Below are 19,540 nucleotides of genomic sequence, written 5' to 3'. Positions count from 1 at the left end.
ATCAGAGATCATTGTTGGTATTGAATGGAGAAAATGGTTTGAAACAATCATATTCTAGCTTCAAATTAACATGAATCAGTTTTAAAAATCTAGAAACTGATTTGTTATTTTAAATAAGCTCCATTTATCTGCGTGTATTAGCCACCAACCACCACCTACTGAGTCAGAGTACTGACCTTCGCAACATTCGGTGTTCCAGAAGTAATACACCCCTATTCTGTATTTCAAGCGAATCGGATTTTGTCGATTGAATGTAAAAATTTGCATTCTGTAATTCGATCGTGTGATGCTTGTGTTTCAAAAACTCGAACTTTTTTATTCATTCTCTTATTGACTTCCAATAAAGCAGCTAGAAGTATTTAAGCGAACAATATCTATTCTCTCATGTTTATGGCTGTGATAACAATATTAAAAAGAGTCTTAGGCAAACAATTTCCATTTCACTAGTAACTACAGTTAGAACTTGTTTTTGTATTATTTTTTTTTATTAGAGTAAATTTCATTAAGTTACCAACGATTCCTATAGTGGTTCTGGAATTTCGATAAGCCAAAATTTCTACTTTACTTTTCCGGGTGCCACCGTGTAACCAGCAAATGTAATTGAGTAAAACACTTCTATCTGTCATCAACTTCCGTCTCTAATTTTATTTTATACTGAGGTCTGCAACTTGAGGTCCAATAATTTCGAACAACAATTCGATTGTGTGAATCGATTTTAGCAACTAGCGCGCTCATTTCGGGGGTGGTACGTCAATGATTTGTTATGTTTCTATTGTTTATAAATTATGTGTCTTTGGTTAGCATTGTAAAATCCGTGCTGTTGTATATTCTAAACAAGTAAAAACATTTGTTTTCTGGAAACAACCGCGACCTCTGCGTTAATACAAAAAAGTTAGGTTTTTCCGTCGTCTTACATACCAGAAAGTGACTCAAACGGTCCGTTGAAAAAAAATAATACTTCGCGCGTAAAGCCACGCGCCAACCAGCCGAGAAGGGTTTAACAATAAATAAATATAACAAGAATTTCTGTTTTAAAAAAATGTTCCAAAACCGTAGAACGCGTCCCTATTTGAAGAAGGCAGTCACCAGGTAGTTGGTTAGGTAGAGGATCAATAGCCGTATGAGAATCTTGGCCAGAAACAAATATCATTCCTTCGGTTTGGTTCCGGCCGGGGCACCCGGCGTGACCTGCAGCAACAGATCACTGCCGTACGACCACACGAGCGATTCACCGTCGAACTTATCCTCGTGGACGAGGTTTTTGTACCGATACAGCACCGGATTGTCGATGTAGGACTCACACCGGTAGCACCAAACCGACAGGTCACTGAAGCTCAGCGCCAACGGATGGTCCGCTTCGAGACTGTGCAGTGCGGCATGCTCGTTGATGTACCGACCGCAGTGCACCCGGAAGCAATGCAGACAGATCCAGTTCTCCAGCGGGGACTCGCAACCATCGCAGGGTGTTTTTGTACTGATTTCTTGTGATGGGACGAGGGAAGGAGGAATTTTTTTTTGGTCAACCGATGGATTTATTTCGAACACAGAAAATGGCACTTACTTTCCGGGCTATTGTCAGGGTTGAGCTCTTTCAAATGGGGACAATCGCGAAGCGGCACAACGGCAAACATTTCTTCATTTTGTAAGGCCTAGAAGTAGATGGTTTTTTTTTATGAGAGGCGACTCGAGCACTGTCAGTCAAAAAATGTGAAAAGACGTCTAGTCTTTGAACGTATTTAGGTAATACTTAGTCTAAAACAGCAGTCAAATTTTTGTTGTAAAATTGTTGTCCATCTTTTTCAAGCAACGCCATCGATACGCCGAAGGTAACTTTGTCATATACTTTTCAGTCAAAAGATGACTGTGAACAACACGTCGGCTCACCTCCAAATTAGCAGCCAAGAAATCTCTGAGTGTTTCTTTCTTTACATCAGCACTGGACCGGCCAGCACTGCCCCCCGGTTGTTGTCCATCGTCAGCGATGGTCGTCATTTTCCCACTGGATCTAGATCCGGCCGGGTCATCTCCATCGAACGGAGCACCAGGCACCAGTCCGACGGTTTGCTCTTTCGAAGGACTAGAACTTGCCGTGGAACAACCGGTCGTGGACGTATCGGTAGAAGACAGCTGGAGCCGATTGAACGCACCTTCCAGGTCCGGTTCCGCTGCACTGCAGAAATTCGGAAGCTTTTTGTTAAAGCGAAGCGATTTCCAGAACTTTTCCTGCACCGTCAGAACACTTCGAATGGTTTCCTGGCTGGCCGAATTGGGACCGTTATAGCGAGAGTTCAATTGAAGCAACGGCAGCGGATCGCCGAGAAGCGATTTCGTGCACAACGTCATCGCGTACGATATCGTATTGACGTTGTAGCCTCCCTCCAGAGAGACGATCACCCGACCGTTCGCCAGCGAAGAAAGCCAGTGGGTGAAATAGCCGTACCCTTCCGGGGTCACTTTGCACCCACCGAGCGGATCACCGATGGCTGCATCGAACCCAGCCGATACCAGCACCAACTCCGGATCGAACTCGTACGCAATGGGCAGAATGATCTGCTGAAATACGGCAGCGTACTCCTGGTCACCCATGCCCTTCTTGTTCCAAGGAACATTAACATTGAAACCTGCGAAAAAAAAAACCTTTTAAGTTCGGGAATTTCCTTAACCTTCACCGACAAAACTCACCTTCCCCGGCGCCACTGCCGACCACATCGAAATTCGCATCCCGACTCTTCGGGAAGAACGTCCCATTGTCATAACGGTGCACGGACACGTACAGCACCTTCGGATTGCTTTCGAAAATGTGCTGCGTCCCATTGCCATGATGCACATCCCAGTCGACGATCAGCACCCGTTTCAAGCCGTGATCTCGAATGGCATACTGAGCGGCAATCGCAACATTGTTGAAAATACAGAACCCATGCGGCAGGTCGGACTCGGCATGATGCCCCGGTGGACGCACGATACAGACTCCACTTCGGGACAGCCCATTCAGGACTTCATCTACGACCTGAAGCACAGATCCGGCGGCCAGTGTAGCGCACTCGAATGTTTTCGGATGGAAATAAACGGAATTGAACTTGTCCGCCACCTGTTTCATCTCTTCCCGTTCGACCGTTCGGCGGACCAGGTTGACGTGTTGCCGCGAGTGAACCAAACAAAGCTCATCGGTGGTTGCGTGTCGTGATTTAAGTTGCTTCATTCGTGCCAACAGTCGATACTCTTCGTGGCGTTGGTAGATTTTCGCAATCCGTTGAGGTTGTTCCGGATGGAGGTCCTCATGTAGATTCCGATGCTCCAGCAACCGTTCGTCATAAACGTAGCAAACCCGAGTCGGTGGAAAGTTTAAATTGGTGGCGATTTGTAGCATCGTCAGTCGTTCTTCGATCCGATTCTTCTCGTCGTCGCTCTGCAGTGGATAGCAGTTCCGGGTGGCATAGCGAATCGGTTCCGGTTGCGGCGGTGGTTGAATGTAAAGTTGTGTAACCTGATGAAAATTTGGCTGCGGATTAACATTGTTGACCTCTTCCAGACCGTAGGTTTCGTTCAGTTGCAAGTTCTTCCAGTACGGCCGGTGGGAATGAATACAGTTGAGGATGGTTTGCTGCATAGTTTCGCAGGGTGGCTGAAGTTTTTCCACCAACACCGGACAGGGATCACCGAGTAGAGCACGCAGAGTTAGTGCACCTCCCTCGGCCAGCGATGACAGACAGTAGCCACCTTCCAGAACCACTGCAACACGTCCCTGTGCCAACGACAGCAACGGAGACAGCAGATGCGGATAGAATGCCGGTGTAAGCTCCATTTGACCCTGGATGGGGAGGAAGAATAGGGAACCGGTTTAGTTCGAATCGCCGAGAGGAAGATGACAAGTTTTCTTTAAAATGTATTCGTTGAGGCCAATTATGATTCAAATTTAGAGGTCAATTTAGCTCTCTACCTTTTCGTCACCTAGTGCAGAATCATAACCGGCCGATACGATGACCATTTCAGGATCAAACTGAATTCGGTGTATCGAAGAAAGAAGAAAAAACAGAAACAGTATTAGCGACTGTGAATTTATACAAACCTCTGGACAACCGTAGGCTGCATCGTAGCCGGCGGAGATCAGGACGAGTTCTGGCTGGTACTAGAAAAAACGTAAAATGAGTATGATTTTGTTTGTGTTCGAACAGCGGTTCGAAATATGTAATTTCAATAATCATGTTATTAAACTAGAATCCTTTTTCATCAAATCATAACTACACCATTAACAAATATTGAGACTTATGCCCTCACGTTCAAGACGGCTCCGGTGAAAAACTATTTGGTTCACAGTGAATTGAAAATTGAGCCCGACCCGCCTCATAGTGCAGAATTGGCACCATCCAACTACCACTTTTATGAAAAAAATTTCCAATTTGTTGTACTGGATCTTGTAACCATTTTTCCTCCTAAAGTAGCGTTCTCAATACTTTCCAGCAAAAATTCAGGGACTTGATTGTTCACCGCTCGCATCTTCGTCCATTTCTCGGTAGACGTTTTTCTTGTTGTAATCGTTGTTGCTGTTATTGGTTTCGTTGCTCTTGCTATTGTTAGTTTAGTAATAAATCGAGGGGGACGACAGATCTGGTTTTTTCAAATAAAATACAAAAAGTCAATGGAAAGCGAAAAAAACTACATCTATCCAAACATCTAGATCGATCCGTTTGAAAGCGTTTCTAACCGTTCACTGAGTGTCAACATTGATTCGTCAGCAGATTGGTAAAATGAAATTAGGGTTAAACAACATTGAAAATTTGTTTTCTTAGTAGCTGGGAGCATGAAGATGGAATATATTTCAACTTATTGTAGCCCTTTGAATGTTTACCCAAAGATATCTCTGTCTGTGATATTAAACTGGTTTTATATTTTGTTAGATGCTAAGACTTGCAATTTTTATGTTTAGAAACGTTTTTCATTAATACTGAAGCCAAAACTGAATGAAGCTGTGTTTAATATGTTATTGAAAATCTTATAGAAAGGATAACAATTCTTTTTTTTTTACTTTAATACATATTAACAGCAAACTACATAACGGTTTACTTCACGATTTCCCTTCTAGCATATTTTGAAGGTTCGCAGACGTTAAAAAAAATCAGACAATGGAACGTCTCTACAAGAGAAACCCTACAGTGTACGATGTAGATGAAATTCGGAATAATTTTTGGTTCGAGTTGAATATAGAAACTGTGGAAAATGACGCAGATATTAAACGAGAATGGCCAACATTCCGACAGGATATGGCTGATAATCCGGAGCATACGCTCTCGGTGTGTGGGTTAGCTATGCACCAGAATATAACAAAACTGATTTTACAGGACGATAGTTCACAACTCTCCGAACTGTCTGCATCTGGCATCTTCATGTGACATTTGCAACTTTCAGGTTTCATGGCCTATTACGATACATCATATCTCCATGATTATGTTTTTAACCAGCAAAAATTCAAGAAAAGACAATCGATCCATATTCAACCGTTACTATGTGTAGCAAAGAGAAGGAAAGTGTGCATAATCGTATGCAGCGTGAAAAAGCCTAATCGAAGCGAAGTGCAGTTTTTTAGTGTCGTCCCCCTCGTAATAAATACTGATCGACTCGATGTTAGTTGTAGCTTGATTGTGTTATTTTACAATGATTGCAGTTAATATTTTTGCGTGAACACTTTTCGTCGTAAATACGACTTACTTTACTATGGGGTGCCTTTTCAAAACTTGCCCTTTGAGAGAGTGATAAGTTTTTGATCGTGAATATCTCTTGTTGTATCTAACGAATCAACATAATTGTTGCTACATGCCATCGGAAATATGATCACAATTTTATGATAAAATTTTCAGTTGTGTGACATAATCTCAAATAATTCAAAATTAAACTTTTCTGAAATGTTTGGTATAAACGAGTATCTAAGAGAATAATTCATAAGGCGCTTTTGCCTTTATTTATTTATTTATTTATATATTTTAATCAACAGACAAACTAAAGTCCTAATGATTATTTCTAAGAATATTCAAAAAATTCGCTTTTATTCTGCTACGAGGAAAATGGAAATCGAATCCCATCGATACGCCATTGAAGGTTCGCTGCAATCCAATAACGGCACCGTTGATTCCGTAGTTAGTACGACGTAGAGGCATTCTGAGGAGGTTGTTGTTGCGAAGAGCTCTAGAACGAACGTTGATGTTGATTTCACTAAGTAGTGCAGGGCAATCAATATTGTTCGTCAAAATATCGGCAATCAGCATTGCACGGAACAGATCTCGGCGTACTTGTAGAGTATCGAGTCCGATGAGCATCGCACGGCTTTCATAACTAGGCAGCTGGTGAGGGTTATTCCAGGGCAAACGACGAAGAGCGAAACGAACGAATCTGCGCTGTATTGATTCAAGTCTTAAAGCTCCATTATGAAAGTGAGGGTTCCATACTGACGAACAATATTCGAGTGTTGACCGTACAAGCGAGCAGTAGAGAGATTTCAAACAATATATATCTGTGAATTGCTTGGCGGTTCTCATGACAAATCCTAGACAACGAGAAGCTTTTGCCACGATGTACGAAATATGCTGCTTGTAATTCAATTGTTCGTCGAGAAGAACGCCAAGATCTTTGACACAATTGACTCTATCAATCACTGATCCTCGAAGACAATAATTGAAACGAATTGGTGTTTTTTTTCGTGTGAAGGCGATAATCGAGCATTTGCTGATATTTAGCGACATTTTATTAATTTCACACCACTCGGAGAAAATTTCAAGCTCACTTAGAAGGAGACAGGCATCTTCAAGAGTCTTGATAATTTGGAATAACTTTAGGTCGTCCGCGAAAGATAATCGTGCACCTTTCAATGAAAAGTTCACGTCGTTGAAATACAGTAGAAATATCAGTGGTCCGAGATGACTGCCTTGTGGAATACCAGAAAAAGCAAAAAACTCCTTGGAAACATTTTCATTGATCTTAACCGCCAGCCGTCGATTGCAAAGATACGATTGAATCCACCGAAGAATGTTGGAACCGAAGCCCAGTCTGTCCAATTTGGCAATAGTGATAGCGTGATTAATTTTATCAAAAGCAGCAGAGAGATCCACATGGCAGACATGTTCAATTCTTCCATTTTGGGCAAAAAAAATCTTCAATCATCACACGGTAGCGCTCGTTTCAACAGTAGGAGTTTTGAGCGTTGTATGATATGTATGCAGCTAAAAGACTGTGTACAGCACTCTTTTTTTGTTACATTTTGCCTCGGTTTAATTTTAGCACGATTCGTTTTTTGGCAACATCATCGTTCAAATATGCCATATGTATTTGAAAGATGGCAGTATTTTCGAGCTCAAAACAATTGATTTAAACTTCTTACATCGGGCCACTACTTACATTTTGGGAATAGCGAATAAGAACAAACATTTTTAAGTGAAAACGGCATTATTGTTTTCAAAGTTCGAGCGTTCGAACCAATCAGAAAAGCATGTTTGCCCCTGTGGAGATGGTACCTCAAAAACATGGTTTTTGAATGCTTCAACAGCATCTGGCGTCGAAATTTGTTGACCACGCAATTTTTTCTTGATATGCGGGAATAAAAAGAAATCATTGGGTGCCAAGACAGGGCTGTACGGTGGATGACCCATCAATTCAGAATTGACCGTCTTACGTTACTCCAGCGGCACATGACCCGTTCTTCCGAAAAACCAGGCGACCATTTGCTTCGAAGTGCTTCGTGCGCGAACAACTTTTGTTGGTTTTGGCTCGTCTTGAAACACCCACACAGTCGATTGCTGTTTTGTTTCCGGCCCATACGTATATATCGTCTGATTCATCACCTGTTACGATCTTATATACGTCGGGTGATGCACCATTTCCTTGCACCAATCAACACGAGCCTCTTTCTAAGCGATTGTCGAATTGTGCGGGATCCAACGAGAACAAACCTTTTTTACGGCCAGGTGTTTATGCAATATTAAATGTACGCGTGTGGAACTAATGCCCAAGGATGGCTCTATCTCGCGGTATGACACATGACGATCTTGCATTCTCAGTTCAAGCACAGCATCGATGGTTTCTGGCAAAACAACTGATTTCGGACAACCTTCACGAAGTTCGTCGGTAACCGAACTACGACCACGATTGAATTCACTGTACCAGCGATATACAGTGTTTTTTATGGTGCTTGATCGCCATACGAAGTATTAAGTTCATCGACACACTCTTGTTGAGACTATCTACGGCGAAAGTTGTGAAAAAAAAATTCAACGAAATCCTTCTCTTGAAATTTTCATTTTTTAGCCAAATTGATTGTTTTAACTCACTGCCAACAACACAAATAGCGCTTGTACATCAAAACGTTCTGAGTCCGTATAAAATGTGTTCGTCGGGTTAATTCATGGACTCAGGAACCTTTTCCGGTTTTTCTGGTATGCTGGAACTTATCTATATTCGGAAGTGTGAGAGAAGCATGTCAGTTCAATTCGTATTCGCGTCCTTCAGTTATGTCTGTGACATTACCCACTCACCTTTTTTTCATCGCGATTCACTTTTTTTTTATTCAACAATATAATATAATTTTTTTAGGCACACTGCTTAAGCTCTAAGATGCCGACTTTTTCTAATTTTAGTTAACGACTAATATAAAACTGTAATATTGGTGTTGAAATTGTCTATTCTCGAGAATCCAGTCTACAGCTGGCAATCCGCAGTGGTTGATGAACTGAATATAGCGTGTGTCTTCCAGATGACGTTGGTAAATATTTATGCTGGCCGCATCCTTTGGTCCGTATGGGTCCGCGGGAAACACCCCCAGGCTACGAAGACCCGGCGGGTGGCCCGCATGCTGGTTATCGATTGGAGCGGTCTTCCATTGGGGTTGATTGTTATGTTACGGAAGAGAATAAAAGAGACATAGACTAGTAAATATTGTAGAAAAACGGGGTAAAAAGGGGATATGGGAACGAAATGCCTAGAAAACGACAGAGATCTAATTAGTTGACAACGAGATGGTGAAGAGACGGGGAAAGGGAGAACAGAAAAGTTAGTGACAACAAAAAGATCTAGTTAGTTCCAATGAAGATGGTGGACAGGACGAGGGGTCGATAGAATCGGGCGGATGTTAGTGTCGAACCTGCAGTTGGAGATTATTCTTAGTCATAGTTAAAATATCGTCGAGGAATGGGAGGAACTTTCTCTGCAAGATATAATAGATTACACTTGTATACGAATGTGTTTAAGGAATTGGTAAATGAGAAGCATGTATGAACTATCCCGACTCGCCAACACATCCCGAACCGGAACCTCAGGCGGTCTACCTCGGGCCCTAAGGGATTCCAGTAGCTTCGACCTGGCGTCACGATACTCTACGCACGACCACACGACATGCTCGATGTCCTGGTAACCGTCGCCACAGGTGCAGAGATTGCTCTCCACGAGCCCAATACGCCGGAGATGTGCGTTGAATGTATAATGATTTGACATGAGCCGCGACATAACACGAATGAAATCGCGACTCACGTTCATCCCCTTGAACCAAGGTTTCGTCGATACCTTAGGGATAATGGCGTGTAGCCATCGTCCCAGTTCGTCATTCGTCCATGAAGTTTGCCAACTTTCGAGAGTTTTCTGACGAGAGATACTGAAAAATTCATTGAAGCAGATTGGTCTTTCATAAATATCACCTTCTAATGCGCCCACCTTAGCCAATGAGTCTGCCTTTTCATTGCCCGGAATGGAACAATGCGAAGGGACCCAGACTAACGATATTAAATAAGACCGTCCAGATAAAGTTCTCAAATGTTCCCGTATTTTCCCCAGGAAATATGGGGGATACTTTCCTGGCTTCATTGCCCGGAGAGCTTCTATTGAGCTTAGACTGTCCGTGACAATGAAGTAATGGTCTTTGGGCAAGGTTTCAATGATCTCGAGGGTGTACTGAATGGCAGCTAATTCTGCGACGTAAACTGAAGCCGGATCACTGAGTTTGTACGAAGCGGTGATGTTCTGATTGAAGATACCGAAGCCTGTGGACTCGTTGATGTTTGATCCGTCAGTGTAAAACACTTTTTCACAGTTGACTGTTCTTAGTTTATTATAAAAAATATTAGGGGCCACTTGAGGGCGTATGTGATCCGGAATTCCACGAATCTCTTCTCTCATGGATGTGTCGAAAAACACAGTAGAATCAGAAGTATCCAGGAAATGAGCACGGTTGGAAACAAACGAAGAAGGATTAATATTCTGAGCCATGTAATCAAAATACAAGGACATAAAACGGGTTTGAGAATTAAGCTCAACTAACCTTTCGAAGTTTTCAATCACCATCGGATTCAAGATATCGCATCGGATAAGCAATCGATATGAGAGATCCCAGAATCGATTTTTCAACGGTAAGACGCCCGCGAGCACTTCGAGACTCATCGTATGAGTCGATTGCATGCAACCTAGGGCAATACGCAAACAACGATACTGAATTCTTTCCAGTTTAATGAAATGGGTGTTCGCGGCGGATCGGAAGCAGAAGCATCCATATTCCATTACGGACAATATCGTTGTTTGGTAAAGCCTGATCAAGTCTCCTGGGTGGGCACCCCACCAAGTTCCGGTTATTGTGCGAAGAAAATTGATTCTCTGCTGGCATTTTTGTTTCAGATACCTAATGTGACATCCCCAGGTGCCTTTGGAGTCGAACCAGACCCCGAGATATTTGAATGTGAAGACCTGAGCTATGTTTTCACCCCCTAGTTGAAGCTGTAGTTGTGCTGGTTCTCGCTTCCTTGAAAATACAACCAACTCAGTTTTCTCCGTAGAGAACTCGATACCCATTTGAAGAGCCCATATGGATAAGTTGGCAAGAGTATCTTGTAACGGCCCTTGCAGATCGCCAGCTTTGGGTCCTATAATAGACACAACGCTGTCGTCGGCAAGTTGTCCTAGCGTGCAAGATTTATTGATACATTTATCGATGTCGTTTACGTAAAAATTGTATAAAAGGGGGCTTAAGCATGAGCCCTGAGGAAGACCCATGTAACTGAATCGTATTGTCGACAAATAACCATGCGCGAAATACATGTATTTCTCGGACAATAGATTGTACAAAAAGTTATTCAAAATTGGTGAAAGACCATGCTGATGCAACTTCTCAGATAGGATATTTATGGAAACTGAGTCAAAAGCCCCCTTGATGTCTAGGAAAACTGATGCCATTTGTTCCTTACGAGCAAATGCCATTTGAATTTCTGTTGAGAGCAACGCAAGACAATCGTTCGTTCCTTTTCCTCTGCGGAAACCAAATTGTGTATCTGAAAGTAAGCCATTAGTCTCGACCCAATTGTCTAGACGAAACAGAATCATTTTTTCGAACAATTTCCGGATACAGGAAAGCATAGCAATCGGCCGATACGAATTGTGATCGGAGGCTGGTTTCCCTGGTTTTTGAATGGCAATAACTCTTACTTGTCTCCAGTCATGTGGGACAATATTATCCTCAAGAAGCCTATTGAATAAATTCAATAAGCGCCTTTTGGCAGAGTCAGGTAAATTTTTCAACAAGTTGAATTTGATTTTGTCTAACCCCGGAGATTTATTGTTACACGATAAAAGCGCAAGTGAGAACTCTACCATCGAAAACGGTATTTCGTTTGCATTTGACGTCGCGGCGCGGGAGATCCTCTGCTCCGGAGCAGAGTCTGGGCATACCTTTTTAGCGAAATCGAATATCCAGCGGTTAGAATATTCCTCGCTTTCGTTTGTGGTGTTTTTGTTGCGCATTCGTCGGGCTGTGTTCCAAAGAGTGCTCATCGATGTTTCTTTTGTTAATCCGTCAACAAACCGGCGCCAGTAACCGCGTTTTTTTGCTTTAATTAAGTTCTTCATTTGCGTGTCTAACGTTGCGTAATTACGATAATTATCAGGTGTTCCATTGGCTCTAAACTGTTTGAACGCGGAGGCTCTATCAGCGTTCAGTGATGAGCACTCTTTGTCCCACCACGGATTGGGAGGACGGATGTTAGTTTTCGCGCCAGGTACACGTTTCGTCTGAGCTTGAATCGCAGTATCGAGAATCAAGCCAGCCATAAACGTGTACTCTTCCTCCGGAGGAAGTTCTTGTGTTGTTTTGAGTTTCTCAGATATCGAATTTGCGTAGTCTTTCCAATCAATATTTCGTGTGAGGTCATACGAAACATTGATTGTCTCCGATGGTCTTAATCCGCAGGTGATTGAGATTACGATAGGTAGATGATCGCTACCGTGGGGATCAGGGATCACCTTCCACTTGCAATCTAACCGTAGCGATGTCGAGCAGAGGGATAAATCCAGCGCACTTGGTCTTGCTGGTGGTGCAGGAATCCGTGTCATTTCTCCCGTATTCAAGAGTGTCATATTGAAGTTGTCGCAAATATCATGGATCATAGTTGATCTGTTATCATCGTGAAGACAGCCCCATCCCGTACCGTGTGAGTTAAAGTCTCCTAAAACCAACGTCGGTGCAGGAAGGAGCTCTACGATATCACTGAGCCGCCGATGCCCAACCGAGGCTCTTGGGGGAATGTAGATGGAAGCAATGCAAAGGTCCTTACCTTTGATTGTAACATGACATGCGACAACTTCAATACCTGGTATCGAGGGGAGGTTAATGCGATAGAAAGAATAGCACTTTTTGATCCCCAAAAGTACTCCTCCATAGGGATCATCTCGATCCAGACGAATAATGTTAAAATCGTGGAAGTTTAGGGGTACATCAGAAGTTAGCCAAGTTTCGCACAATGCAAATGCGTCACATTTCAGATTATTCACTAGAATTTTGAGAGGATCTATTTTCGGGGTGATACTTCTACAATTCCACTGTAAAACAGTGATTGAATCCTTAACCTCAGAGGGTGACTTAGCCATCGAAGGACACGATCGCTGAAAGAAGGGGCCAATTTGCAGTCATCTGCTTCAAATATGTTTTCACTGTAGGCATGAATGCAATTAAAATGCATTTAAGAGGGTCAGATATGTTGAAATTTTTGAAAATCCAGTCCACAATATCTGAGAACTTGATAAGTCCAGCACTGAGTTGGTTCTCAGATAGATTTTCGGGGACGCTTGAGGGGTTTGATGTCCCAGGAAGTGGTGGGAATTCTTTCGTAGAATTTAGATTTCCTAGACCAGGAGCATTTTGCTTCGGTTTTGCTTTAGCACCACTTCCTCTAGCTGTAACTTTTAAAGGCCCTTCTGAGGATATCTTCGAACCCTTACTAGGAAGCTTGTGGGAGGATATATTTCTTCTCTTTCTATAGCTTTGAGGGACAGCCGAAGATGTACCTTCCAAAGGGTCGTCATAATCACTCTCGTCATTTGACAAGCAGGCATATGGGTTCGTTATTTGTTTGGGGGGAGTGGCACTCTTCAGCATATCGGCGAAAGAGCGTTTAGAATGTTCTTTCAGAGAACGCTTCATTCTGTCACCGCGAAGTCTATACGCGGGACATGCCGAGAGGTCATGCGGACCCTCCTTACAATAGAGGCACTTTTCAGTATCCTTACCGCAAGAGCCATCCGCATGTCCTCCCCCACAGTTGGCGCACCGGGGCTTATTGCAGCAATGAGAAGCTGTATGCCCCAATTGTTTACAGTTGGTACAGTTCATTACTCGCGGTACAAAGAGACGAACGGGCAGACGAACCCGGTCCAAGAGGACGTAGTTGGGTAAAGCCGAGCCAGCAAAGGTAACTCGATAAGAATCTGATTGGGGATAAGATTTTGTTCCATCCCCGGCGATCGATACTGAATGCAAGCGTTTGCAATCCAGTATCTTGACATTCTTAAGTAAGGGGTCTTTAAAACAACCTGCTCCGTACTTAAGAATGTCCTCACAAGTCAGAGTCGAATCGGTTACCACGCCGTCTATTTCGACTTCACGAGCTGGTACGTACACGTGGTAGTCCCGCGTAAAGTGCTCATTTCGAACAATCTCGTTTGCCTGCTGAGAGCTGGTTAGTAAGACCCTGAGCTTGTCTGGTCGTACTTTATCTATTCTTTTTATAGTAGAATATCGCGAGGACAGGTCACGAGATATTTTCAAAGTATTCAATTTTTTGTCGATTGATTTGGTCCGGAAATATACAGCATAAGGTCCGACCGGGAGTGCAAGCCCATCCGGATAGCTCTTAATGCGAATCTTACTGCTGTCAGCAGAAGTCTCCATCTTATCATCGGGAGGGGGAGGATCAGGTTCAGAGTTGCTCATGTCCTCACGGATAGTTGTGAGGATAAAATGATGAGGAACCGATAATAAAAAGGCGGGAGAATAAACAATGAGAAGACAGTACTTATCTTAAAATCCGGCTGATCGTCCACCAAGTTCTCGCTTTTGCAGATCGGTGTATCACCGCAGATGGTGTGTAAAAATCCTCCACGAGGAAAAAAAACACAATTGTCTATAATGTTCAACGTATAACGGCACTTTTCACCAGAACACAATATACAGTGATATCACAATAGCACCCGACACTGGCCAACTGTGCCTATTGATACTAACACTCGCTAGCACACAGAGAGAGCAAAATGACCTTGAGAATGGATTAAAACGCTCGACTGGACAAATGTTAAGAGAAACGTAAATACGCATCCGATCACATCGACTGTTGATTTGGAACTGATCGCGATTCACTTGCTGATGCTGATTGAATTCAGTCAGGGTTTTTGTGGATAACACCATTAGTGAAAAACATTTAATCATATTTCACAACCACCTATGAACTATTTGCTATTTCCGGTAAAGTTATTTGTTGTATCAAGCATTCGATTCCGAAAAACTCGGTTTATGACCATTCGTTGCTTGCCACTCAAGACACCAATACTTGTTAAATCAACATCTACCAGATCGGCCCACATCATTCGCTGTGCTTCTCTCCTCCTCCTCCTCCTGCAAACCGTATCCTGTCTGTTTCGTGCCTGTCTGTATCGTTCCTCGTTCGCTTTCGTGCGGTGTTGTGGCATTCTCACCCTTACTACACCCTTCTCCACGATCTAATGACAACAGAGCTAATGAAAATAATTTCCATTGATTCAAAATGGACGAAAATGACGAGAGATGATTGTCACTCTCAACTCTGCTGACAAATAATGAGAACGAGATTCATGTCCAGTCAACGATACAAGCAGAACAGTAGTTTCAAGATTGTGTTCTTTGTTTTCCTTCTACCTTTCAGTCATCATCTGCAGACGTTATTTTGGTTTCAACCTGTCAAAGGGGAACGAGTGAGGTTGGCATTGATACTCGCTTTTGTTTCAATGAGGAAAGAAAATGTTTCGTCTCTGTTTGTTTGTTTTGAATGGACAGTAGAAAGACGAACATGAGGCTGTTGAGCTGGATTCTTTCATTGAGAATGCGTGACAATTTTAAGCTCTGTTTGCTGCTATTCGAGATTGGTTGAGGTTGAGAGTGATCTCCAGGAAGCCTTGTGAATATCTTGGTGTGGAAGCAAGAAGCTTCGGATTACCATTCCACGGGAGGCCACGAAGTTCCGAAGTTCCGTTTTGTCGTTATATCTGATAGCTATCGTAGATCTGTTCCAACTGTACGTAGAATGCTTCCTTAACGCCATTGGGCCTCGTCTTGTGAGGACGCAGTTTGTATTGATAACGCTATAATTGAGGAAACGACTTTTAATTGTCAATGCACAAATTCTATCACTGATCGCTTCACGCACTGGCGCATTTATGATGCCAGTTTCCAGTACACTAGAAGTTCTCCCGGCTCTGGTAAAAGATAGCCACTTGATACCCGATTTTCTACACCTTCTGTCCCGTTCAACAAAGTTCCTGCAGTGTTAACAGATCGAATGGGCGAGTTTACACTTCTTTGTGCAGTATTCGATTACACCATGGGAAGTCAATCATAGTTTCGTTGCCGATTGTTCCGATTCGTATTTCTTGCTAGATAATTTGTATCAATGATCGTAATACCCACCTCCTGTTTTACCAAGAGACCATCGCAGGAGTTTCTTTTTTGTCAGTCACCCAACATAACTGATATCTGCGACAGACAGGTATTTAATTCTGTCAACGGTAGAGTTATGACACGCAAGCACATTCGCATCCTCTCATTTCACTACTACTTTAGAATCGATTGCAAATGTTCAGTCCACAAGCCAACATCTTAGGTTAATATAATTATTTTTATTGCAAATATTGTTGTAGAGGATAAAAGTTCTACATCCGTTCGGCGCCCCGCGTGAATAACACAAACTCTTTCATCTTACTTACCTCCATCGCCACCGGAAGTAGAAGCTGCTGCCAAATAGCCAAATAGTCTCCGTTGGTCATTCCTATTCGGTTTAAGGGTACATTAAAATTATACCCCACTCCAGGGCCTTCTCCGATGCAATCGAAATCGGACTCTCGCAGATTGGGCCAGAAGGATCCACACTCGTACCGATGGATGGAGAAATACAACACTCTGTTGTTCGAACAGATTATTGTGATTAGATCAGCGCAAAAAACACGTTTTTTATATAAACCTACCGTGGATCATTGTAGAACATCCGCTGGGTACCCTGACCGTGGTGGACATCCCAGTCGACGATCAACACCCGCCTCAAGCCTAACTTGTCCAGAGCATGCTGGGCCGCAATGGCAACGTTATTGAAAAAACAGTACCCATTGTATTCGGCTCTCATGGCATGATGACCGGGCGGTCGGACGATGGCCATCCCATTCTGCACTCGTCCGGCCACGACCGCATCCACCAGTTCGATTGTACTTCCAGCCGACAGTAGCGAGCAATCGTAGGAGGACTAATAATAAGGTAAAAATAGATTTTATTAAAAAAAAAACAAAAAACCGACAGATAATAGTAATTAGTTTGAATGGTCAATTATCTACGACGACGACCAAATGGATCCTCAACTCAAAACAATCCGATTGGTGGTTCGCCTTATCTGAACAAATAAACTTTCTGTATTATCTTCAGACACATCGTAAATCTTACCGGATGTATGTAAATAGCATCGTAATGCGAACTGAGCTCCTCCAGTGCATCCACATCTTGAAACTCCTTGGTAGCCTTTAGAATTTCCACCTGTTCCGGAGTGTGCTTGCTCAACACTTCCGCCTCGGTGGCCATTCTCGGTTCGATCATTTGACACCGTTCGACCAGCTTCAGCTGCCGGCATCGTTCCAACACTCGGGTGAACCGTTCCGGACACTCCGGGTATCCCTGATCCCACAGGCACCGATATTCGGCAAACTTTTCATCGTAAACCAGTCCGGTCGAACCCCGAATCAGCTCGGCCGCTGTCATCGCATTGCTGTAGATGTCTTTCAGCTGAACTCCGTTCTGATCCGACAGCGGTAAACCATCGGAGCCCACGTGACCACCAGCCGCTGCTTGTGAGGACATTTTCAGCTTGCCTCGTTTCTTCGCTTCCGCGAGTGTGCTACTAACGGGTTTCCGTCCGTAGAATTTCGATTTCCGTTCCGCGTCTTCCGCTTCGACGGCTGCCTGCTGCGATCGGGTTATGACTTTGGATTTCTGGGCGCCCCGACGGGTTACGACGGTGGAACTCTGTTGGAAAAGTTAGACGAAGGGCAAATCGATTAATAATCTAGGTCGAAACTGGTAGGAGAATGCAGGATAATCGAAGTGACAGTTGTCAGGTGGATGCCATGAGCACCGAATGACTGTTTCGGTTCGAACACGACTGTGATAAGCGAGAGCTTCTGCGCTTTGTTTTATTTTGATAAAGCTTATTTCCCATTTTGCTGGAGAGAGCAGCCGTGATAAGGTTTTGGAAGTTCTCTCGTTTAGTAAACAACATGATAGATGTCGAGTTGTTTACTCTCCATTCTTAGTCAAATTGTTTTGTTTTGTACCAAGCTGTTTGCTGGATCATAAAAATTTCTATCGTGTCGTTTTCTTCGTAATGAAAATGTTTGGTTTCCCACGAAGAAAAATACTCAACGCTTAGCCCAAGGTCAATTTGCTGAGAGCCTTTATACTAACTACTCTTTCCTTTATTGGGTTTCTATGTAACAAAATAAATATTTATCACGCAATCTTAATTTATTCTATCAAAATGTTTAGCGGACTGAAGGAGGCAGCGGACATCTCGTACACGAATAAATAAATGTTTATCTTAATTACACGACCTTCCTACTTTTCCCCAAGAGCCTTAGACAGCCGCTAGGAGCTGTAAGCGCAACGCAGCAAAACAAGCACAAGGGCAACTACAAGAATACCATTCCTGGTAGCACTACGAACACAATCCGAAGGTTTATCTGCAATGCCAGTGCCCATTTTTGGTTACCTTGTACTCAGCTGAATTTATCATGCCAATTACCCGATGCACAGCCTACTATACGGTCACTCGTATAAACTTACCATGACTGAGACGTATTGTAACTCGTCCTGTTGATCAACAGCTAGTAGAGATCACAATTGAAGCTTGTCAAAACAAAAAAGTCAATATTTAAACTTCATTCCACTGAAGTTTATTCACTTCCCATTTTCTCTCCCGCTATTCTTGAGTTTCGGAGGAACCGAAGTGCGTAGGTCGACCCGAAAAAAGAAAAAAAAAACCTAGCTCACACAATACACCACCCACTTGCTGCAGATTTTAGAGATTTTTTGCAGCTGCGGATTCGTCACTCCCGATGGTGTTCGAATCGATGTTCAATACCGTGGCCCAGCAGCTTTCTCGTTCCGAAACGTCGCAAATATCGAACCGGATCAACAACGATGACTGAAATTAAACATTTTCCTTTCAGCAGAATCAAACACCAATCCAGCAGCAATGCATGCACAGTAATTTGCTTCTCGCTTGAGGGACCAAGCAGAAAAATGCGAAATTTCCACACGTGGAAACTTTTCTCTAGTTTGTCACGCTTCGTGAAGGGTATTCTCGCGGGGCCCTAGCTTGCTTTGGTAGCCGATATCACTCGTATCACTCGCTTTTCAACTATCACCGTCACACCGAAGTTCCCGTTCAGTACGATCTACTTGCTTTATAACGCAATATTTTGCAAATCTATGATTTATAGCGGATCCACTGCGCGACTGAACTGAAGCCCAGAATGGGAGCGAAAAGAGTGTAAACAAATTTGTCAAAACCAGTCCCGCGAAGCTTTTACGGGGTGCGATTTCAGTGTGTGCATAAGAAGACACACACACATACTTAGTAGAGTTCATGCGATGTTTATTAAACTTCTGCACAGTAAAAATAATTGATTGCAACTCATTGATGATTCATTCAGAACCAAAAATTCCTTAATGTTCAGTACAATCGATGTGTTTTTTTACGTAGGACCTAGGACAGGACCTGACAATAGTTAATCCACTTTTAGGACCAATTTCGGACCAGCTCGTGATTGGTTGAAATTGACATAAGCAAGTACAAGTTGTTGAAATCAATATTACTGCAGGGTGGTAGAAAAAGGGTTGTCAGTATCGTCGGTAACAATGTAGCTTGATATTGGATATTTTATTTTTCGGGTCATCTTTTCAAAATTATTAATTTCAATAGGATTTAAGTTCAATTTATTTTTAAGTCCTGTCAATGCG

General features: G+C 43.0%; 1 protein-coding gene across 2 annotated transcripts; it reads right to left on the bottom strand.

Moving 5' to 3' along the window:
* Positions 1-432: 432 nt before the first annotated feature.
* Positions 433-19,055, bottom strand: LOC131426082 (histone deacetylase 6). 2 transcript variants are annotated; one of them, XM_058588514.1, is made up of 9 exons: positions 18,362-19,055; positions 16,970-17,545; positions 16,504-16,775; positions 16,246-16,438; positions 4,067-4,126; positions 2,683-3,808; positions 1,885-2,621; positions 1,562-1,649; positions 433-1,481 (listed from the first exon to the last, which is right to left on the bottom strand). In XM_058588514.1, the coding sequence occupies exons 1-9, from the start codon at positions 18,362-18,364 to the stop codon at positions 1,147-1,149; spliced, it is 3,390 nt and encodes a 1,129-aa protein (XP_058444497.1). In that variant the 5' UTR covers positions 18,365-19,055; the 3' UTR covers positions 433-1,146. The 2 variants fall into 2 exon arrangements, with proteins under 2 accessions (XP_058444497.1, XP_058444498.1); XM_058588515.1 differs by lacking the exon at positions 4,067-4,126 and adding an exon at positions 3,938-3,997.
* Between the last annotated feature and the right edge of the window lie 485 nt (positions 19,056-19,540).

The sequence above is a fragment of the Malaya genurostris genome, chromosome 1, assembly GCF_030247185.1.
Source record: "Malaya genurostris strain Urasoe2022 chromosome 1, Malgen_1.1, whole genome shotgun sequence".
In the NCBI taxonomy this organism is placed as follows: domain Eukaryota; kingdom Metazoa; phylum Arthropoda; class Insecta; order Diptera; family Culicidae; genus Malaya; species Malaya genurostris.
The sequence above is the reverse complement of the archived record's forward strand: the minus strand, read 5'-3'. Positions and strand labels throughout refer to the sequence as shown.